This window comes from Corvus moneduloides, chromosome 28 (genome assembly GCF_009650955.1).
Source record: "Corvus moneduloides isolate bCorMon1 chromosome 28, bCorMon1.pri, whole genome shotgun sequence".
NCBI lineage: Eukaryota > Metazoa > Chordata > Aves > Passeriformes > Corvidae > Corvus > Corvus moneduloides.
Window position 1 is genome coordinate 4642962 of NC_045503.1, and position 19702 is coordinate 4662663.

Consider the following 19702-nt stretch of genomic DNA (forward strand, 5'->3'; position numbering starts at 1 on the left):
GTGCCTGAAGGGGCTCTGGGAGAGCTGGAGAGGGACTTGGGCCAAGGGCTGGAGGGACGAACACGGGGAATGGCTTCCCAGAGGGCAGGGTCGGGTGGGATATTGGGAAGGAATTCTTCCCTGTGTGGAATATTTTTTTAAACTAAAGCCTGGGTTTGCCTCCAGAACAGAAGAATCCTTTCCCAGCTGGATCTGAGTCGTGCAGCCTGAGCGAAAAGGCAGCACTGCCACCTCCCCAGTGCTGGAATCTCCTGTGTCACACGAGCTGTGAGCTGAGCTGCCACCGAGTGGGAATCTCTCCTCCCACAGGCTGTTCTTCCCTGACAGTGACTGCGGCTCCTGAATGGAGAAAGCTCCAGGGAAAGCTAATTCCAGCACAGAATATTCCGAGGGGTTTCCCATCCTGGCTGATCTCGGTGCCTCACAGACACAAATCGAGATTCCCAGATTAAGACGAGGATTTCTCCCGAGCGATCAACCCCCACATGAGGGGTGAGGTTCATCCCGCCTCGTTTTATCCACCTGGAAAGGGATAAATCAGTTTAGTTTCCCTCTGGATGGAGGAGTCGATTTTAGAGATGGTTTCACCTGCCTGGGGCTGAGTCACTCTGTGGTGAGGCCTCTTGTCTGCACTGAAGGGGGATAAATCAGTAAATACCCAGTTCTACACCACTCACATCTTTCAGGATTCATTTAATGAATCACAGCCAAGGGGAGGAAAACAAAGTGATGATGTGAGTGGGAAAGAGGGAAAGGGCTGGAACATTCATTCCTTTTCCAGCACACACTTGGATCCCTGACCTCGGCACCTCGGGTTCAGTTCTGGGGATGTTGGAGGCTTTCTCTTGCCTCCACCTTTTGTTTAAGAATCCACCACGATCCAAAGCTCCCCAACAACCCCACCCTGTCCCAGAGTGGGATCCAAACGCTCCTGGAGCTCTGGCGGGGTTGGGAATGTGCCCATTCATTCCCTGAGGAGCCTGGGCAGTGCCCAGCACCCTCTGGGGGAAGAACCTTTCCCTGATCTCCATCCCAAATCCCCTGGCACAGCTCCAGCTGCTCCCTGGGCCCTGTCCCATCTCGGTGAGGTCCTTCCTTCCCTCCAGGACAGTTTTCCAGGCCAGTCCCACTTCCCAAAGCAGTGCTACACCGGTTATTTTTCTTCATCTGTCTCTTCCTTGAGGGCACAGCTGCTCCTCAACCCTGCCTTGTCCAAGCTCTCCACGTGACCTCTCCCACGGGACCTTGTCACCAGCGGCAGCCGTGGCAGGGAATGTCACCCTGAAGGTGGCAGGTCCTGGCTGGGAGCCACCAGGATGAGGTGCCAGCCAGTTAAACCTCACACTAACTAACTTTGCTATTCCACTGCCCTCATTTTGCTCACTCTGAGCTGCTGCAGTTACTGAGGTTCACAGCAAATTCTGCTTCTGTTCCCCTGCTCTCCTTCAAACAGGGAGGCTTTGGGAAGCTCCACAGCTTGGAGAAGGACTCTGAGCCACCCAACTCCCCCTGAATTCTGGAAAGAATAAATAACCCCAAATTTCAACATTCCCAAGTGAAAATGACTCCCATTCCTTGCCTCTGACGTCCCCTCCAGGCAGGAGGAACCTTGGCATAACCTTGCTCATCCCATAAACAATGTCTTATGATTAATGAAGGATCAAAATTCTGAATTAAAGCTGCAGAAGAAATGAGTCATATTCTGCAGCAGAAAGGTCACCGGGCACCCAGCACCTAAACAATCCCAGGGGAATAATGCCCCGGTGGCTCCATGAATATTAAACTGCCTCCTGCTAAATTTAGCTAAGTTTGAACAAAGAATATTAATATGAACTTTTAGTAAACATTAGTATTCTAAAAATAACGTTTAGAGAGGGAACATTGCTTGTCTTTGATTCAGGCTCGCTGGTGAATGGCATTTGTATGAGTAAAGTGTCAGGCAGATAACATATCTCTGGCATAAACAAGCCCCAAAAAAAGGAAGTTTCAGATGACCAACACGTAGCTCACCCAGAAACGGGGCTAAAAAAAGCCTTTCTGAACATTTGGCATTTGCATAACTCATATTTTTATGGGTTGAGTGAAGTTTGCTGGAGCTGGGAAGTGTTTAAGTGTCACCACTGCTGTCAGTTGTTGTTGGGCCGAGGTGGGTTTTGCTGGGAAGGAAGGAGACAGCTGGAATGTGATCTCCAAATACAGGCAGGCACTTGCCACATCCAAAGGAACAGCAGCTCGGAGGCCAGGCAGGAATGTGGGAATTTGAGCTATGTGGGTGAATTCCAGCTCCCAGGATGGCTGGTGCATGAGCAGGAATAGGGGAGAGAGAAAAACCACTCCAGGGAGCCTAAAAATGAACTGGGGAAAAGGCCAGAGGAGAACTGAGGGGCTGGAGAAAAAGGTTTAAAAATGAGATTTTATACTGAGGAAAAGGAGCTTTTGCACTGAGGAGAAATGAGCTTTTCCACTGACAGGAATAGGGTTTGCAGCTGTGAGCTTAAAAAAAAGCCCAACAGCAACAACAAACGGGCCCCGTGTCCTTCAACCCTCCCGTTTCCAGAAGAAACAGAAGTGTTGACATTCCTTATGGAGATAGTGGGACACTGCTCCGGGTTCCCTGATCCCAAACAACCCAGCCAACCCCTGCTGCTCCCACCACAATTATTGTCTGCTTTCAATACTAAAAATCCACCGTTTCTTTTGATACAGCTTAAGCCACATCCTCATTTTCCCAAGGGTGGAAACCCCACCTGTATTCCTGAGCCACGTCCCTGCAGGCAAATCCAACTGGGCAGAATACAAATTTCCCTCACTGGGATGGCATGTTCCAAAAATATTTGGATTAGCAGGTCTGCAGTGCAAAGAGAACTGGAGCAGAGGTGGCTGGGGTCGGCGTCCCCTCGTAACTCTGACACAGCTTTGGAGCCTCCTGGTTTCTTTTTCCCTTCACGTAAGGTCAAATGTGGTAAAATAATCCCTGGAGTTGGATTTCTTAACCCAGACAACTTCCTAGTTCAGGGATGGGAGAGAAAAGCAATAAAAGGCATTAAAAAAAATTGAGTAGGAGTTAATTTGAGGCCAATTTATCAATTTTTTTTACCTTAATCAGCTGAGGGGGTGATGTGGGGACTTCCCCCTGCAAATGCCAGGCAGGGGCTGGGAATCCAGCTTCCCTGAGTTTGCTCAGACTCAAGAATCCAAGCTCCAGATTCCTCTGGAATTATCATTTTACCCTGGCATTGATGGTGAAAGTGTAACTGCAAGTGGTGCCTCCAGGAACAGCCAAATGGTCTTTTCATATTCACCCTAAATAATAATGACAGTGGGAACACTGGAACTAAGACTGGAAGAGCTCCTTTGCTGTATTCCCATCCATAATTTCACCGGCTTCTACCTTAAACCCAATTTCTTTTCCTGCCTTCAACATCTTCCCTGCAAGACCTCCAGAATCCTGACCTCTGACAGTTAAAAATTTTCCTAATTTGCAGTTCATGTTTATTCACGAGCAGCTCGTTTTACCAAAGCCCTGGCAGTTGAGGAGCAGAAAACAGCTTTGCAGAGAAAAATAACATTTGTTTTTGTTTTTTTAGCTCAACGGACACAGCTGGGGTGAGACAAAGGTGGTTTGAGGCCACAAACCCCTTCTTCAGGCCTGAAACAGAAAAAAAACCAAGTTAAACACATCTCAGGAGTGGGTCTGAATAAAAGTTAATGATGTCAAACAGAATTTGAGGAAAATTATCCAGAAAACAGTGGGGATATGAATAAGGAGTGGGATGACGCCATGGGATAAAATGGGGCGAAGGAGATGCCAGATCCCAAACGGTCTGGAGGATCCTATATTGGACTACTTAGGAAATATCTGAACAAACAAATAAATAAATAAATACTCCTTCAGAAACTTCCCTTGGAATCCTGGATATTTGGATCCTACACTGTGAAAGCTGCAGACCTCAAGGCAAAACGTCAAACAGGACCCCAAATACCCAAATATTGGTGTTACTGAGTTTTTTACCATCACTTTACAACCCACTGTAGGACAAGGAGCCTTTAATGCTTTTAACAGTGACCTTTTAATCCTGCCACGGGGTGGTTCTAGAAAAAGGAAGAACAAGGCAGGCAGTGGTTTGGGTGATTTAAGCTCTGTTTCGACAAGATATTATTTAAAAATGCGTATTACAGACTTCAAAAAATATTGTTGAAAAGCCTGGTATCAGTCAGAGAACCCCAATTAAGAAACATCTGGAATAATTCGAATTAAAGCACAGGTTCCACAAGGTGTAGAGAGAACTTACCTTAAAAAGCCTTATTTTATAGGAGTTAACTGGGGAAGAGGAGGCTCTCTGGAGAGAGAACAGGTTAGGAATTTGTGTCTATTCACAAAAATAAACTGTTCAAACAATTCCTTGGAAAGAGCCAAAGGGAGACATTCCGGGAAGATTCACTCCACATTCCCTTCTCTGAAAATCTCGACTGAAAGAAGAAAAAAAAAAAAGACAAAATTAAATTTAATTCCCCACACACACCTTTTTTTTTTTTATTTTATTTTTTCCACCTAGCAGAAGTTTAGAGCAAAATTCCTTCCCGTGACACTCCTGGATGAGTTTCAAATAATCAGATGGGAACTGGGGAATAAAGGAGGGGAGACAGCAAGGAAAAAAACCCCGACTTAATTATATCCCGCACACCTCTGCGGCTTCCCAGGCTCCCGAGGGGATGCTGGAAGGGGGTGACATTTCCACCTACCCCATGACTAATTTAGGCAAAGGCAGAGCTGGCCAAAAAGTTATTTTTGGCCACGACAGCGACGGCAGCGCACGGGGCCAGCGAAGGAGAGGGACAGGTGCAGCGCCAGAGTGTGACATGGGGGTGGGCTGAGCCCCCAAAACGGGACACGGGGCTGGGATGAACCCCCAAAATGTGACACCAGAGGGTTGAAGCCCCCCAAAATGTGACATTGGGGTGATGGAGCCCCCTTAAAATGTGACATCGAAGGGTGGGATGAAACTCCCTGAAAATGTGACCCTGTAGGGATAAAATTGCCCCCAAAATGTGACATTGGAGGGTTGAAAGCCCCCAAAATGTGAGTTGGAGGGTTGGCTGAACCCCCCCTAACTGTGGTATCTGAGGATCGGCTGAAACCCTCCTAAACTGTGACAGTGGGGGGTTGAAACCCTGCCAAAAGTGTGACATTGGAGGGGTGGAACCCCAAAAATGTGACACTGAAGGGCGGGCTGAAACCCCCCTAAACTGTGACAGTGGGGGGTTGAAACCTCTCCGAAAATGTGACATCGGAGGGTTGGAACCCCACAAAATGTGACTTGAAGGTTTGGAACCCCACAAAATACAACACTGGGGGGTGGGCTGAACTCCCCCAAAATGTGACATTGGGGGGCTGAATCCCCCCGAAATGTGACACTGGAGGGTAGAACCCCCCCAAAATGTGACACTGGGGGACTGAATCCCCCAAAATGTGACACTGGAGGGTAGAACCCCCCCAAAAGGTGACACTGGGGGGCTGAACTCCCCCAAAACGCGACACTGGAGGGTTGAACCCCCCTAAAATGTGACATTGGGGGGCTGAATCCCCCCGAAATGTGACATTGGAGGGTTGAACCCCCCCAAAATGTGACATTGGAGGGTTGAACTCCCCAAAATGTGACACTGCGGGGTTGAACCCCCCCCGAAATGTAAAACTGTGGGTTTAAACCCCCCTAAAATGTGACATTGGGGGTTGAACTCCCCCAAAATGTGACATTGGGGGTTGAACTCCCCAAAATGTGACACTGGGGGGGTTAAACCCCCCTAAAATGTGACACTGGGGGGGTTGAACTCCCCAAAATGTGACACTGGGGGTTGAACTCCCCAAAATGTGACACTGGGGGGGGTTGAACCCCCCCAGGAGGTGCCCTCGGAGGCTTGGCCGAATCCCTCCAAAAATGTGACATTGAGGGTTGGCTGGACCTGCCCAAAACGTGACATCGCGGCTCATGATGGTCACAGGGCTCCTGCCCAGCGCCGGGGCGGGGACACGGCCCTATAAATCCGCCCCAAATGCGCCTTTTCCCTCAATGAAAGGGTCAGGGAGGTAAAGCGGGGGAACGGGGGCAGCGGAGTTTTTGTTCCGCTGCAAGTTCTTTCAGCCTTCCCAAATTGTTTTTTTTTTTTTTTTTTCTTCCCCCCCCCCCGCCACATTCCGGCTCAAGCAAAATGAAATATATTATAGGCATCGGAGGGTAAGTGCCTGCTAAAAGTGGGGATATTTCGTGTTTTTCCTGTTTAATTTTTGTGTGGAAGGTGGTTTGAGACTTGGGGATTATTTATCTGGCTATAAAATAATGTTGGGGATACAGGATTTGAGAGATGATGCAACTTGCTGAGTCTTAGTTCGTGGTGCTTAAATACAGAGAGCTCTGCAGGGTGACATACACTTTTATATATCCCTTAATGTATTTTTTAATTTATACTTTTCGATGTACTTTTATTTTTTATATCCTTTTATATTTTTTTTATAACATTAAAAGGATGGATGCTGCTTCAGCAGAGTTTTGCAGGGCAGCACATCCTTTCATACAGACTTTTATATATATTTTAGATACACTCTATATATTTTTATATGTTTATATATATATACAAATTTATACTTACACATACCTTTATATATTTTTAGAGATACTTTTATTCATAGTTTTATATATCCTTTTATAGGGTTAACAGGAGGGATGCTGAGATGGCAAAAACACCCTCTCAAGTAAATTTAGAGGCCAGAGAGACCAAAAAAAATTATTTTAAAGGCTTCTCTGAAGGACGAAGAGAGGGAAAAAACCCGTTTATAATAAAATAGGGTAGTAGTGTATAAAGGGCATTGATTTTCTTTTTAAAAAGCAGGATTCAAGGAACCTGAGTGTGTTTGTGCTGGGACGGGGCGAGAGTGCGGCAGGACGGTTCGGGAAATGGAACAGGGAAGGGAATATGGTTTATTATAATAATAATAATAATATGCCACTGTGGGATCTGTACAGCTTTGGGATGAAAAAAATGAGGAATAAGCCAGGGCACAGGAAGGTTATTCAGGGTTTTTACATTAAACGGGTTCCGGGGGTATGAGGGAGTGAAGGCAGCTCGGCGGCTCCATCTTGAGCAGCGTGTCCGGCGGGGCCGCGGCTGTGAGGGGGCGGCCATGGCGGCCCCACGCTCCCCTCAGAGCCCGCGGCTGTGAGGGGGCGGCCATGGCGGCCCCACGCTCCCCTCAGGGCCGCGGCTGTGAAGGGGCGGCCATGGCGGCCCCGCGCTCCCCTCAGGGCCGCGGCTGTGAGGGGGCGGCCATGGCGGCCCCTCGCTCCCCTCAGAGCCCGCGGCTGTGAGGGGGCGGCCATGGCGGCCCCGCGCTCCCCTCAGGGCCGCGGCTGTGAGGGGGCGGCCATGGCGGCCCCGCGCTCCCCTCAGGGCCGCGGCTGTGAGGGGGAGGCCATGGCGGCCCCGCGCTCCCCTCAGGGCCGCGGCTGTGAGGAGGCGGCCATGGCGGCCCCGCGCTCCCCTCAGGGCCGCGGCTGTGAGGGGGAGGCCATGGCAGCCCCGCGCTCCCCTCAGCGCCGCCGTTGCGCGCGCGCGGGAACCGGCGCTGCCGTTATACGCGGGCGAGCGGGAGCGCAGCGCTGGAAGGGGCGGGGGGGCGCTGACAGCCAATCGGCAGCCGGGGAAAGGGCGGGGGGGGCAGTCGCAGCCAATCGGCGGCCGGCGCCGGTGGGGCGGGAAATTCAAACGGGGGGGGGGCGGGCGGGGCGCGGGTCCCCTCAGGGACCCCTCAGGGGCTCCGCTCCCCTCAGGAGCTCCCGCCCCCGGTCGGGGTTCGGATTCCTCAGGGCTCGGCTCCTTCAGCGGTGCTGTCTCACCGCGGGTCCCAGTGGTTCCCAGACCTGATTCTAATGTGGTTCTTCCACCTCTGTCTCGCCCCGCTCCGTGCAGGGTCACCAATGGTGGTAAAACCACCTTGACCAACAGGCTCATCAAGGCGCTCCCCAACTGCTGCGTCGTCCATCAGGACGATTTCTTCAAGGTAAGTTGAGTCCCCTCTTCCTTGCAGTGTTAATTGTACATTCAGGGCAAGTCAGTTTTGACAGCTTAGGAGCCACAAGCTTTCTGATTTTGTGGGGGTTTTGATATATATATTTAATTTTTAAATGACTGGACAGGTGGGAAGATCCTGACCTTTGCAAATGCCACAGGAGCTTGGCACGACCCAGCTCAGAGCAGTCACAGCAAAACCACCTTTGAGTGTTAACAACACATTTAAATCTAGTACTGATTTCAGTCAGTATTTACTGTGCTCTACATGAATTATTTTCTCCATGCTGGGATTTTCCTCCTTCTTTTACTAAAGTAAGAATGTGACTTCTAAATGATACTTCAGGATTGAAACACCTCTGTGCTGGTTTAAATACAGAAAGGGGGTTTTACTGGAGAGCTTTGATAGATCTGCATCAGAACCCAATTAAGTATTGTAGAGATGAATGCCTGGGAGTGCAGAATGTTACTAAACCCTGCACCATTTCACGGCAATGATGATATCTGAGCACCCCACCACAGGTGGAAGTCCAAGAGATGCAGGAATGGATTTGGAGCAGTTGTGGGTCATCCCCAAAACATGAAGTGCTCCAGCACCTGCATCGTGTGCTCAGTGTGTCCTGCACAGATTTGATCAGATAGGAGCCCTTGGGGGAAGAATTCTGTTTGATTTTCCATAAAAATCTGTAGCTTCGTGTGACTGCCAGCACAGTGAAAGCTGTAACTGAGCGACCACAGTGCTGCTATGTCCAACTTTATTTTTATTTGAGGAGTTAAAATACCTGTTCTTGAGAAATGTAGATATTCAACCCATGTTTGCACTTAAAATTCTTATATATTGATTTACAAACAATGCCCTGTAGTATTTTGCCAACTAACAACGTACCGAGTGATTAACGTAAAGGTCGTTATCCAAAGTGGTTTGAGTGAGCCAAGGGAACTTTCCAGAGCTCTTGGGGTTGGGGAAAGCTGGGAATGTCGGTGTTCCTGCAGCCCGAGGTGGGGCTGTGGCTGTCAGTGCCCAGGGGTGGTTGGTGTTGCAGTAGTGGCCAGGTGCTGATGGCATCGTAGGGAACTGATCCCGCTGAGGTTGCAGCAATGTTTTATTGCTCACTATATTTCAGCCACAAGATCAAATAGAAGTCGGGGAAGACGGCTTTAAACAATGGGATGGTAAGAGCAGTGTTCCCTATAGGATGCAGTAATGTATATTCTTTTCCTAAGTATTTCTTTTTCATTATTAAAAGCTTTAACAGTAAATTTCCGTAATTGTAACTTTACTGAGTTCATTCTATTTCATACTTTCGAGCCCGTGGTGTTTGATGGTGTTTGATGGTGTCCCTTTTTCCCACCCACCCCCTTTCTCCCGACTAGTGTTGGATTCCTTGGATATGGAGGCAATGGTGAGCACAGTGCGGGCCTGGATTGAGAACCCAGTGAAGTTTGCCCGTTCGCACGGGGTGAATGTCACACCTGGCTCTAAAGAGCCAACCTCCCAAGATATCCATATATTGGTCATTGAAGGCTTCCTGCTTTATAATTACAAGTAAGGTTTGGAGAACTCTTTGTGGTTTGCCAGGGAAGATCCTCAAATCCCTCGTGCCAGAGCTAAAAACACCTTTTTACTAATTTCCCCTTCCTGCCTTGTTCTGAATTCTCACCCCGGAGGGTTTTCTGCTGTAAAATGTAGAATTAACCCCTGAATGCTGGTAGAAGTGAGGTGAATGTAAGGTTCTTATTTAGGGCACAGCCCTGAAGTCCAGGGGAGTTTTAGAGCAGGATTTGAGTTGGCAGAGGGGTGCAGCTTCCCCTCATCCCCCCACCTTGGTGAGAACAAGGAGATAATCCATTCACTGCCTGGAATCTCTGGGAATTAAGGAACAGTTCTCTCCTGTGCTTGTTTAACACTGACTACATTGAGCTTAGTAAGAGGAGCAAGCTGTGGCAGAGAGAACTCCCTGGATTTTTGGGGAAGAACATGGAATCCCAGAACGGTTTGGAAGGGACCTTAAAGCCCATCCAGTTCCAAGCCCCTGCCATGTTCAGGGACACTTTCCACAATCACAGAATGCTCCAAGCCCTGTCCAGCCTGGCCTTGGACACTTCCATGTACATGAGCCGAGCAGTTGCCCTGTCCCAGATTTTGCTGCAAACTGAGTTTGGGACGATCTAGGAAGAGCTAGGGTTCCCAGTCCAGTGCCTGATCCTCCACAGGATCCCCTCTGATCCCCCTCAGGACCAGTGGCAGGTGTTGGGGTGGGAAAAGCCCCTGTTGTGCCACCCTGATCTTCAGAAAAGAGGCTTTCCATGGTTTGGAGTTAACAAAACTGTGAGGGAAGCACTTTACCCTTGGGTTGTCTTCAGCAGACACAAATCCCGTAGAGGCAGAGATTCTTGTGGTGTCTGGGGTGATTTAATGGTTTTTCCTGTCATTAAAAGTGAGATAAACACGTTCTGTCCTTGTCCCCTGCCCAGACCTCTGATAGAGCTGTTCGACATCCGCTACTACCTGGCAGTGCCGTACGACGAGTGCAAGAGGAGGAGGAGGTGAGAACACTCCTGGATGTGCTCTGCTCCTTTACATTGCTCTTAGTCATGGAATCATGGAGTGGTTGGGGTTGGAAGGACCTTAAAGGTCATCTCATTCCACCCCCTGCCATGAGCAGGGACACCTTCCACTATCCCAGGTTGCTCCAGCCTGCCCTCAGACACTTGGAGGGATGGAGAGTTCACAGTTCCTGGGATGTGTTGGTGTCATGAACTGGATTAGAGTGGGAAATTTGGATAGAAGTGGAGAAAGAGAGAGAGTTTGATGTGGTGAACTTGGAATTACAGAGTTGTTGGGGTTGGAGAAAACCTCTGAGATTGAGTCCAACCATCAGCCCTGACCATGTCCCCAAGTGCCACATTCAAACACAGGGATGGGGACTCCACCACTGCCCTGGGCAGCCTGTGCCAATCCTTTACAATCCTTTCCATGAAAATTTCTTTTCCTAATATCCAACCTAAACCTCAGGCACTCCTGACATTCCTCTTCCATGCTGTTATTCCCAGTACACGGAACTACACCGTTCCTGACCCCCCGGGCCTCTTCGATGGACACGTCTGGCCCATGTACCTAAAACACAGGAAGGAGATGGAGGACTGTGGTGTGGATGTGGGTAAGTCTTCCCCAAACAAATCCTTCAGCCTTGGAGTTGGAATTTAAGGAATTGGGTGATTTAATTCGAGGAAACTTTCACTGTGATGATGCAGGGTGCTATTTTTGCTCCCAAGTTGTAATCCTGGCCTGCTCTGGATAAATACAGGCAGTTTTAGAGCTAAGAACTTATGGCCTTTGCTTTGTACTCTTTAGGACTTAGAGGGGATAAAAATATTCAAAAGAAGGAATTTGTAATGGAATAAGGATTTCACAGGCCACTGTGTTTTCAGGATAGTTCTGTTTTTCCAACAGAAAAACCAGTTGTCATTTGGGTCAATAAAATATGAAATACTTTAAAACTAATCTCCCAAAATCTTGGTTTGATGGAAAGCCCCAGCCTGACTCCCCCTTTTTTCTCCCAGTTTATTTAGATGGCCTGAAGTCGAGGGATGAACTCTACAACCAAGTCTTTGAAGATATTCACAACAAGCTCCTAAATTGCTCATAGGTAACCAAAATCCAGAGGGCTGGAACAGGAGGGACTGTGCTGGGAACAGCTTGGGTCTCACCCTTTTTCCCTTCCTGCTTTCCAGGGTCTGGGGAGATCTGGAAGATCTGTGTACAGCGCGATGTAAATAATACTTTGGAAGTGGGGATGGGGGTGATTCATGTGAACTCCTCTCCCACTGCCCTTTGGCAAGTCCCTTCTGTATATAGTTGAAAACTGAGGATAACTTATTCCCACCGGATGGACAGGATCACCTTGGTGGGTTTTTTTTTTGTAATTGTTTTATATTCCACTGGCTTACAGACGAGTTGGAAATGGCATTTTTATAGCAGAGCAGGTAGAGCTGTGCTGGGAAAATGAGAGAGCTCCTGCTTGGGTGCTCCTGCAGACAGGAAGGCTTCGTGCAAGGCTTGTTTGTAAAATCATCTCTTCAGTTCAGTAAAAATCCACTTTGGTCTCCTTTTGATGTCCTGATTTAATTCAGCGCTCAGCTTCATTGCAATAAAAATGGATATGAAGCTCATCCAAAACACAACAGCAGCCCCTTTTTCCTGGGTGTTTGACATTCCAGCTACAAGTGGCTTCAAACCTCCTTCCACATGCCACTGGTTGGGTTTGGGTGCTCACACAGGCCCCCAGCCAGGTGGGAATGGCTCAGTTTGAATTTAAATCCATGAGGTGAATTGGGGGGATTTCTCAGGGAATGAGAAATGAAAATTGTGCTTTCCTAGAAACCATTTCAGGCATTAATACTGAAACCATCCAAATTTCAGCTTGAGAGGGCAGTGCCAGGAGAGCGACATCCCTGCCATACGTGTGGTGCCTGCCCATAGAAAACCTGTGTGATGAGCACTGGGAGCTCTCAGGCACTGAAATAACTTGCCTGGGGGGACCCTTCCCAAGGTTTTGGGGCCTGAATTAGAAACAGTGCTCTGGAAAAGCAGCTGCCACAGATTAGTGAGGAGTCACCCAAAAACCCACCAAGGTGGGGGCTTCCAGCCTGGTGCTGCAGCAGAGGGGAGCCAGATCCATCTCCTTGTCCTCGTCTTACACCGATGATCTTCCAACGGTCCTGAGCAGGGATCCCATGGCCAGAAAGGGCTCTGGGTCCTGCTGGCACCCCCTGGCTTCCCCAGCCCATAAAAAGGGAGATTTCCTGGTGTGCAGCACCGAACGTGCCTGGGGACACCCACCCCACTCTGATTACACCATTCCAGGGCCAGGGACGCCCTGCTGTGAGCTGTCACCCTCGTTCCTACACGGAGCATTTCCCAGGGCTCAGCTCCCTGGCAGGAACAGGAGATCCCAGGGGGATGCAGCAGTGGCTTCTAAGGGGGTTCCCTGTGCCTTCACGGGTCAGTTTAAACCATGCAGAAGCGTCTGGGGTTTGAGAAGACTTATAAGGGAAAAGCCCTTGCTCCCACCTCCTGCCAAACTCTGGGAAGCAGAAATTGAAGCCTAAAAAAGGCATTTTGGTATCTCTGTCCACAGAGAATGAAACGTCACGGGTTGGTGGCAGCTCCGCCTGCAAAGAGGGGACTGGAGCAGAAGATCCCAGTAACGTCACAGCACTGGAATCCCCCCACAGCAGCACATCCCGTTCATTCTGCACACGAGTTCCTACAGGCTTTAGGATTAGTAGACTCGTGAAATCATGAATCACACCCCATATTCTGCTTTTTTAGAGCTATTTTGGTGCCATTTTGTGCATCCACGTGGGTGAGATTCCCCTGCTGCTCTGGGGCAGTGCAGCTCCTTGGCCGGGGTGAATGACCAGTGAGTTCCAAGAGCCTTTTGGGAGTGTGAAACCGAAACCCTCAGCACGAGGAGAATCCGGGAAGGTTTCTCACTATGTGAACTTTGCCCGGCTCAGGAACAGCCGGGGCTATAGGATTTCCATACATCCTTTCACCCACTGCCTCTGCTGACAGAGCTGGGGCTCCATCCAAATCCACACCCTAAAGCCTCCCCAGCCCCCCAGGACACAGTGCCTGCATGGGGCAGGACGAGGGCTCAGGTGTCCCCACACCATGGCCAGAGCCCGTGGCTGTGCCAGACACTGGGACAGCCCCAGTGACGCCATCGCCCGTGGGAGCCAAGAGCCTTGGCAGGGAACACCAGGGCAGATTAAATTATCAGCAGGTCCACGTGTCCCATGGGTGGGGAGGAAACCTACACCTGTTGGGACGTCAGCAGGGACAGGGACGTGGGGCACAGCCCGATCCCCAGGGAGCCGCAGGGGCCTCAGCAGAGCGACAACTAAATCCTAAATGGAGCAAATGCCCTGGGCCCGGAGCTGAGCCGGAGGTGAACCCACCGTGGCCAGCCAGGGGGACGCCTGCCAGCCCTGGGATTTGGCTGGTGATTCCCCAGATCAAATGCAGCTGGATCTTGGCTCCACGGGGCACACAGGCAGTCGAAAAGCCCTCGGTGCTCCCAGGGGAAGCCTGATCCCTGCTGTGGTGTTCTCTGGAATGTGGTGCTCTGGGACCTGGCTCCCCCTGTCCCCAGGAGTGAGGGATCTGAGGCAAGAGGGCCTGGGGGCTGCCCCAGCCTGGGAACACTCCACAAACCATCCCTAGACCTCCCTCCATGCCCACAGCGAGCTCACCTGCCAGCATTGGGGCTCATAAGGAAAAAAAAAACCTTTTCCCTCCCAAATTAAGGAAATTCTCTGAATGGGAGCACAGTGCGGGAGTTGTCACCACGTGGCACATCCTTATCCCCCTCCCAACCCCTGTTCCCCCACGGCAGGAGCTGAGGCAGCTGCCCCGCTACACAGAAACCTTTATTCTGGGACAAGGGGGAACGAGGGCTGGGACAGGGGGACAAGGGGTGCAGCACCCCGGGGGGAGTGCGGGGCACAGGGGCCACCCAGGGGGCTGAGGAGTGCGAGGCCACGCAGGGATCAGTCCTTGGTCCCAGCCCACACGTGGCTGCTGCTGTAGTGTAGGGGGGGGTCTGCCCACCAACCCCCCCACGGGGCGCTGGGGCAGCTCGGGGACCCAAGTGGGGTGGGGACGAACGGCCCCGAGCGCGGCAGCGGTGACGGGGAGCGCGGGGACACGAGCCAGGCAGGAGCAGCACGCAGGAAGCCAAACCCCGGGGCAGCGCAGCCCCAGGCCCCGAGGTGGGGGCTCCAGCGAGGCACAGGCCCCCCCCGCACGCCGGCAGGGCCGGGGGGATGCTGACCGGGGGCTCCCGGGCGAGCGGGGGGACCGGGGAGCGCCGGAGCCCCTGGGGCCGGCCGGGTTAGCGGATGCTGCCGTCGCCCTCGCTGCTCTGCAGCTTCTCCCGCTCGATGGACCACACCAGCTCCTGCACAAACTTCATCTCCGAGGCCACCTGCTTGGCCAGGGCCTCGTAGTGATTCTCCAGCTTGCGGTAGCGCCGCTTGAGCCCATTGGCCGCCTGCACCACGCTCTTGGTCTCCTCCTGCGCCTGCTTCTTCAGCGCCTCCGTCTTCTGCAGCTCCTGCCGGATCTGCCGCAGGTCCTGACTGATGCTGTCGTTCTCCTCTTTGTACCACGACTCCTTCTCCTCGTAGATGGACAGCAGCGCCTCGATGTCCTCCTGGAAGGACTTCTTGTTCCTCTCCAGCTCTCGGAGGCTCTCCTCGGCCGCAGCCACCTCCTCCATGACCTTGGAGAAGCGCTCGAAGTTGATGTAGGTGTTGTTGGGGGGCATGCTGGAGTGGGATTTGATGGTGTACTCCTTCAGGCGCGTGGTCTTCAGCCGGCGCCGCTCGGGCTTCTTGCAGCTGTCCTCGTTGCGGACGTTCCTCCTCTTGATCACCTGTGGCAGGGACAGTTGTGGCTCCAGCACCCACCCATGGACCCCCGGCAGTGACACCAAACTGGCCCCACGGGGGTGGGGGAGCAGAAGAGCCCCGGCCTCGGGGGGTCAAACACCCAAAAAGTGCCGATTCTTTAACTTCTCACCTTAATCCAAGGGTGCTCCAGGCTCTGGGCGATGGTCATTCGCTTCCTGCAAACACAGCAAGGCTGGGATCAGGGCAGAGGCTTTGCTCCTCTTTCCCTGTTAAAGCCCTGGAAAAGCGACTGGGATCCTCTGATCACCTTTGGGGTCAGGCTGAGCCTGGACAAACTCACTGCACTCAGGGCCCCCCCAGGCAGGGCTGCATCCAGCCCCCAACTCCCCAAACTGCCTCCCAAGAGAAACACAGGCAGAGGATGCCCCGGGAACCTCCCAACCCCACTGTTCCTTCCCAAACCCTGAGCCCTGGGGGCCCAGCTCAGCCCTCAAACCCTCCCAAACCCCAGTGGAGCTGCTGCACCCTCAGGGGGATCTGAGAATTCACCCCACGCTGGTGCAGACAGGAGAGAGGGAGCTGCCTGTACACAGCAGGTTGGGCAGGGGGGGCTGTCCCCTCTCCCAGAGGAACCCCCAGCTCTGCTCCCCATCCCTCACTTGGGGTCCTTGACGAGCAGGCGGCGGATGAAGTCCTTGGCCAGCTCGCTGGTGTTGCTGAAATACTCCTCGTCGAAGTCGTAGTTGACAGCAGAGATGTTGGTCAGTGTCTCCTGCTTTGTCTCCCCCAGGAACGGGGAGGCTCCGCTCAGCCTGAGGAGAGAGAGGGTTGGGATACCCCAAAAATGCTCCAGCCTGAGGTGGGGGGCTCATCCTGCAGCCCCGTCCCCCCCAGACCTGCCTTATACTCACAGGATGTAGGTGATGACCCCGATGCTCCTGGAAGAGAGAGGAAGAGGAGGCTGAAGTCACACAGAGCTTTTGGCACGAGGGGAGATCCACCAGCACGAGGGGATTGGCTGCTGGAGCCATGGGGAGGGGCTCGGGAGGGGAATCACTCACCACATGTCGGCCTCCAGCCCCAGGGGTTCGTAGTTCACGATTTCCGGGGCTTTAGAAGGAAAGGGGAGAAAATGGGTTTATTGTGGGGAAGGAAGCCTGGCCCCATGGACACATCCTGGCAGCAGCACCAGGGTGCTGGGCATCTCTCCAGGATTAATCCAAAGCTTTCAGCATCCTGAGGAGCCCCCAGGAATGCTCACCCACAAACTCCGGGGTCCCAAAGATATTCTTGAACTCATTCCCAGCCTCGATCTTGTGGGCAATCCCGAAGTCGATGAGTTTGATGCGAGGGTTTGGCACGTTCTTGTCCAGGAGCATGATGTTCTCTGGCTGTGAGGGGAGAGGAGCTGGGTCTGTCCCTACACACCAACCTGTGGGAACTGCCCTGGGCTCCTCATTCCAGAGCAGAGGGTGTGCCTCAAGCTGGGAGAGACCCCAAGCACCAGCCCCACTGCACTGCAGGAGTGCACTCGTCCCCACTCCCCAGCGCTGATTCCCAGAGCTCACCTGGGAGTTTATCCCTGCTCCCAGTGCTGAACACGGGGTGTCTGCAGCTCCCAGAGCTCACCTTCAAGTCGAAGTGGGCGATGCGCTTGGAGTGCAGGTAGTGCACCCCGTCCAGGATCTGCTTGAGGAACTGCGTGGCCTCCTCCTCCGTCAGGGATTCCTTCTCCGCCAGGAAATCGAAGAGCTCCCCTCCGGACACCAGCTCCAGGATGAGCACCACGTCCGTCTTGTTCTCGAAGATGTCGTGCAGGGTGATGATGTTGGGGTGCTGGATCTCGCGCAGGATGTCCACCTCGCGCTCGATCTCCTCGCGGCTCACGCCCCTGCGGCTGGACGACAGCCGCCGCTTCTTGATGAACTTGGCCGCGTATTCCAGGCCCGTTTTCCTCTCGCGGCACTTCCGGACGATGGCGAACTGGCCGCTGTGGGGTGTGGGGAGGAGGTGAGGGGCGGAGAGGATGTCCTGCACCACACACTGGAAGCAGCACGAGGATGGGGGACGGGAGGATGCACTGTTTCCCCCCAGAAATGCCAAGAATTGGGATCTGGTGATTCCCGCCTGCTCCCGGGCTTTACACACCCTGGCACCGCCCAGGATGGAGGAAGGAAATTCCTCCCAGGAATGTGGCAGCTGCCAACCGTCCCTGGGCTGTTCAGGTGCTGCTGTGGCCAGCCAGGGTGGGAGATGCCCATCAGCCCCCTCTTCCAGCCAGGAGCCCCCAGGAGCAAATCCCAGAGCCCAGTGGTCCCGGAGGACCATAAAGCTCTGATGGAGAAGGGCAGTGCAGGGGAAATGACTGAAGTCAGAGTAACTGCACCTGGACCTGAGACTCCTCTATACCTTCATACATCCCTGGATCATGGCCGGGGACACGCACATCCCCCAGGGCAGAGTGGGATCCATCCATGGGCACCTCATCCCTCCCCATGGCTCACAAAGAACCACAGCCACAGATGGACAAGAGAACCTGCAGCAACCCCTGGAAGTTCTTCTGCTTTGAAAAAAAACACTTAAGTGACCCAAAACGCTTTTGCTGCCCAAGTGCCCGAGGAGGGGCCACGGCGTGGGGCCGGTGCGGCCGAGGCAGTGCTGGAGGATCCCAAGGCAGCTCCCCCACTGCCGCCTCTGCATCCCGGCTGATTAAATCCCATCTGCAGGCACTGAGTCACCCTGGATCCCTCCCACAGGCACAGGGCCAGGCGAAGCCACCGAGGAGGGCCGGAAGCCGCCAGCCCTGGACTGAGCTGAACGGGAGCTCCACCGGGAGCGACGTTAATTAACACTTTATTTTAACCTCTGCCCGTCAGAGGTGCCTGTCTCTGCACAGCTCCAGCCCTGCTGCCTGCAGAGGGAGAACCACAAAGGATCCAGCAGCTGCATCCAGTGAAGGTCCCGGCCCAGTGCTGGGGCAGGCTGTGCAGCGATGGAAGCCCCCCCAGAACGCAGTGGGATGTCCCTCACCTGCCCAGCTCTTCCCCCATCTCATAGAAGTCCTCCACGCTCTCCTGGCGGAAGGTGGACATGGCTGCGGGGCCTTCTGGAGCGGGAGCCACCCCGGTGCTGCCAGCGCTGGATGTCGGCAGAGGGGAGCAGCCGGGGATCAGCACCTGTGGCACCGGGAAAAAGGGGGGCTCACACCAACACCCAGCACAGGGCCTGGCTCCTCGGGGATGCACAGCCCCAGGCCGGGCAGGCCATGGGGCAGCTGTGGCCGAGGTATGGGTTAGTCCCGGGGATGCCCCCCGGTCTCACCACACCCCAAAAGCCGGGGGACAGAGAAGGGAAGGGGGCCACAGCTTTTCCCTGCTCCACAGGCCCCACACCCACTGTCCACCCAATCCTGTTCATCCCTTTTCTGGCCCACTTCCCCTCCTATCCCAATCCTCCACGGACCCTCCCTGCCCCACAGCCCCCCCACCCAATCCCCCACAGGCCCCACACCCACTCTCCTCCCAATCCCTGCCCATCCCTTTCCTGCCCCACAGCCCCTCCCCATTCCAATTCCCCAGAGCCCCTCTCACACCCCCCAATCCCTCCCCATCCCTTCACTTCTCCACACACTCCCCCCCCATCCTAATCCCTACGCCTCCTTTTCCAGCCCCACGGCCCCTCCCAATCCCGATCCCCCACAACCCCTCCCTATCCCACAGGCCCCACAACCCCCCAGTCCCTCCCTACCCCCTTCCCCACCCACAGCGCCTCCCAGCCCCACAACAGGCCCCACAACCCCCTCCCCAATCCCTCCCTTTCCTTCCCCACACCACAGGCCTCAACCCCCACACACCCCCCTCTCCTCGCACCATCCCTCCCCACCCACCCTCCCTCCATCACCCCTCTCCCACCCGCACAGCCCCTCACCTTCCTTCCCACCCCACATCGCCCCTCACAGACCCCTCATTTTCACCCCCCGTCTCTCCCAACCTCAGCCGCCGCCGCCGCCCGCGTCGCCGCCGCCACATTCCACCACAGCGGGCCCCGCCCCCTCCCACACGAAGCCACGCCCACCTCCGCATGAAGCCACGCCCACATTGAAGTCACGCCCACATCCGCATCACTCCCATTCACCGGCAAAGCCCCGCCCACCCTTGGCCCCGCCCACCTTCCGCGAGAGGCCCCGCCCCGCCGTTCGGCGGGGCGGGGCCTCTCGCGG

The 19702-nt window shown here is 53.6% G+C and overlaps 2 protein-coding genes across 3 annotated transcripts; one reads left to right on the forward strand and one right to left on the reverse strand.

Annotated features, from left to right (window-relative positions):
• Positions 1-6028: 6028 nt before the first annotated feature.
• NMRK2 (nicotinamide riboside kinase 2) lies at positions 6029-13401 on the forward strand. Of its 2 annotated transcripts, none has more exons than XM_032092903.1 (8): positions 6029-6233; positions 7963-8053; positions 9186-9234; positions 9436-9607; positions 10537-10608; positions 11116-11222; positions 11626-11711; positions 13203-13401. In XM_032092903.1, the coding sequence occupies exons 1-7, from the start codon at positions 6208-6210 to the stop codon at positions 11709-11711; spliced, it is 603 nt and encodes a 200-aa protein (XP_031948794.1). In that variant the 5' UTR covers positions 6029-6207; the 3' UTR covers positions 13203-13401. The 2 variants fall into 2 exon arrangements, with proteins under 2 accessions (XP_031948794.1, XP_031948793.1); XM_032092902.1 differs by lacking the exon at positions 13203-13401 and adding an exon at positions 11797-12234 and having other exon boundaries at positions 6033-6233.
• Positions 13402-14480: 1079 nt separating this feature from the next.
• Positions 14481-19565, reverse strand: DAPK3 (death associated protein kinase 3). The gene is made up of 9 exons (XM_032092901.1): positions 19474-19565; positions 18514-18659; positions 17113-17473; positions 16745-16874; positions 16545-16593; positions 16395-16421; positions 16143-16295; positions 15653-15698; positions 14481-15506 (listed from the first exon to the last, which is right to left on the reverse strand). The coding sequence occupies exons 2-9, from the start codon at positions 18573-18575 to the stop codon at positions 14964-14966; spliced, it is 1371 nt and encodes a 456-aa protein (XP_031948792.1). The 5' UTR covers positions 18576-18659; positions 19474-19565; the 3' UTR covers positions 14481-14963.
• Positions 19566-19702: the final 137 nt, after the last annotated feature.

What these genes read in the sequence shown, in the direction of transcription:
- NMRK2 (XM_032092903.1), top strand. Translation starts at nt 6,208, where the DNA reads ATGAAATATATTATAGGCATCGGAGG. An exon ending in ATCAGGACGATTTCTTCAAG is followed by an intron (nt 8,054 to 9,185) that starts GTAAGTTGAGTC and finishes ACTATATTTCAG; the next exon opens with CCACAAGATCAAATAGAAGT. An exon ending in GGACTGTGGTGTGGATGTGG is followed by an intron (nt 11,223 to 11,625) that starts GTAAGTCTTCCC and finishes TTTTTCTCCCAG; the next exon opens with TTTATTTAGATGGCCTGAAG.
- DAPK3 (XM_032092901.1), bottom strand. Translation starts at nt 18,575, where the DNA reads ATGTCCACCTTCCGCCAGGAGAGCGTGGAGGACTTCTATGAGATGGGG. An exon ending in TCGCCCACTTCGACTTGAAG is followed by an intron (nt 16,875 to 17,112) that starts GTGAGCTCTGGG and finishes CTCCCCTCACAG; the next exon opens with CCAGAGAACATCATGCTCCT. An exon ending in GGGGTCATCACCTACATCCT is followed by an intron (nt 16,296 to 16,394) that starts GTGAGTATAAGG and finishes CTCTCTCCTCAG; the next exon opens with GCTGAGCGGAGCCTCCCCGT.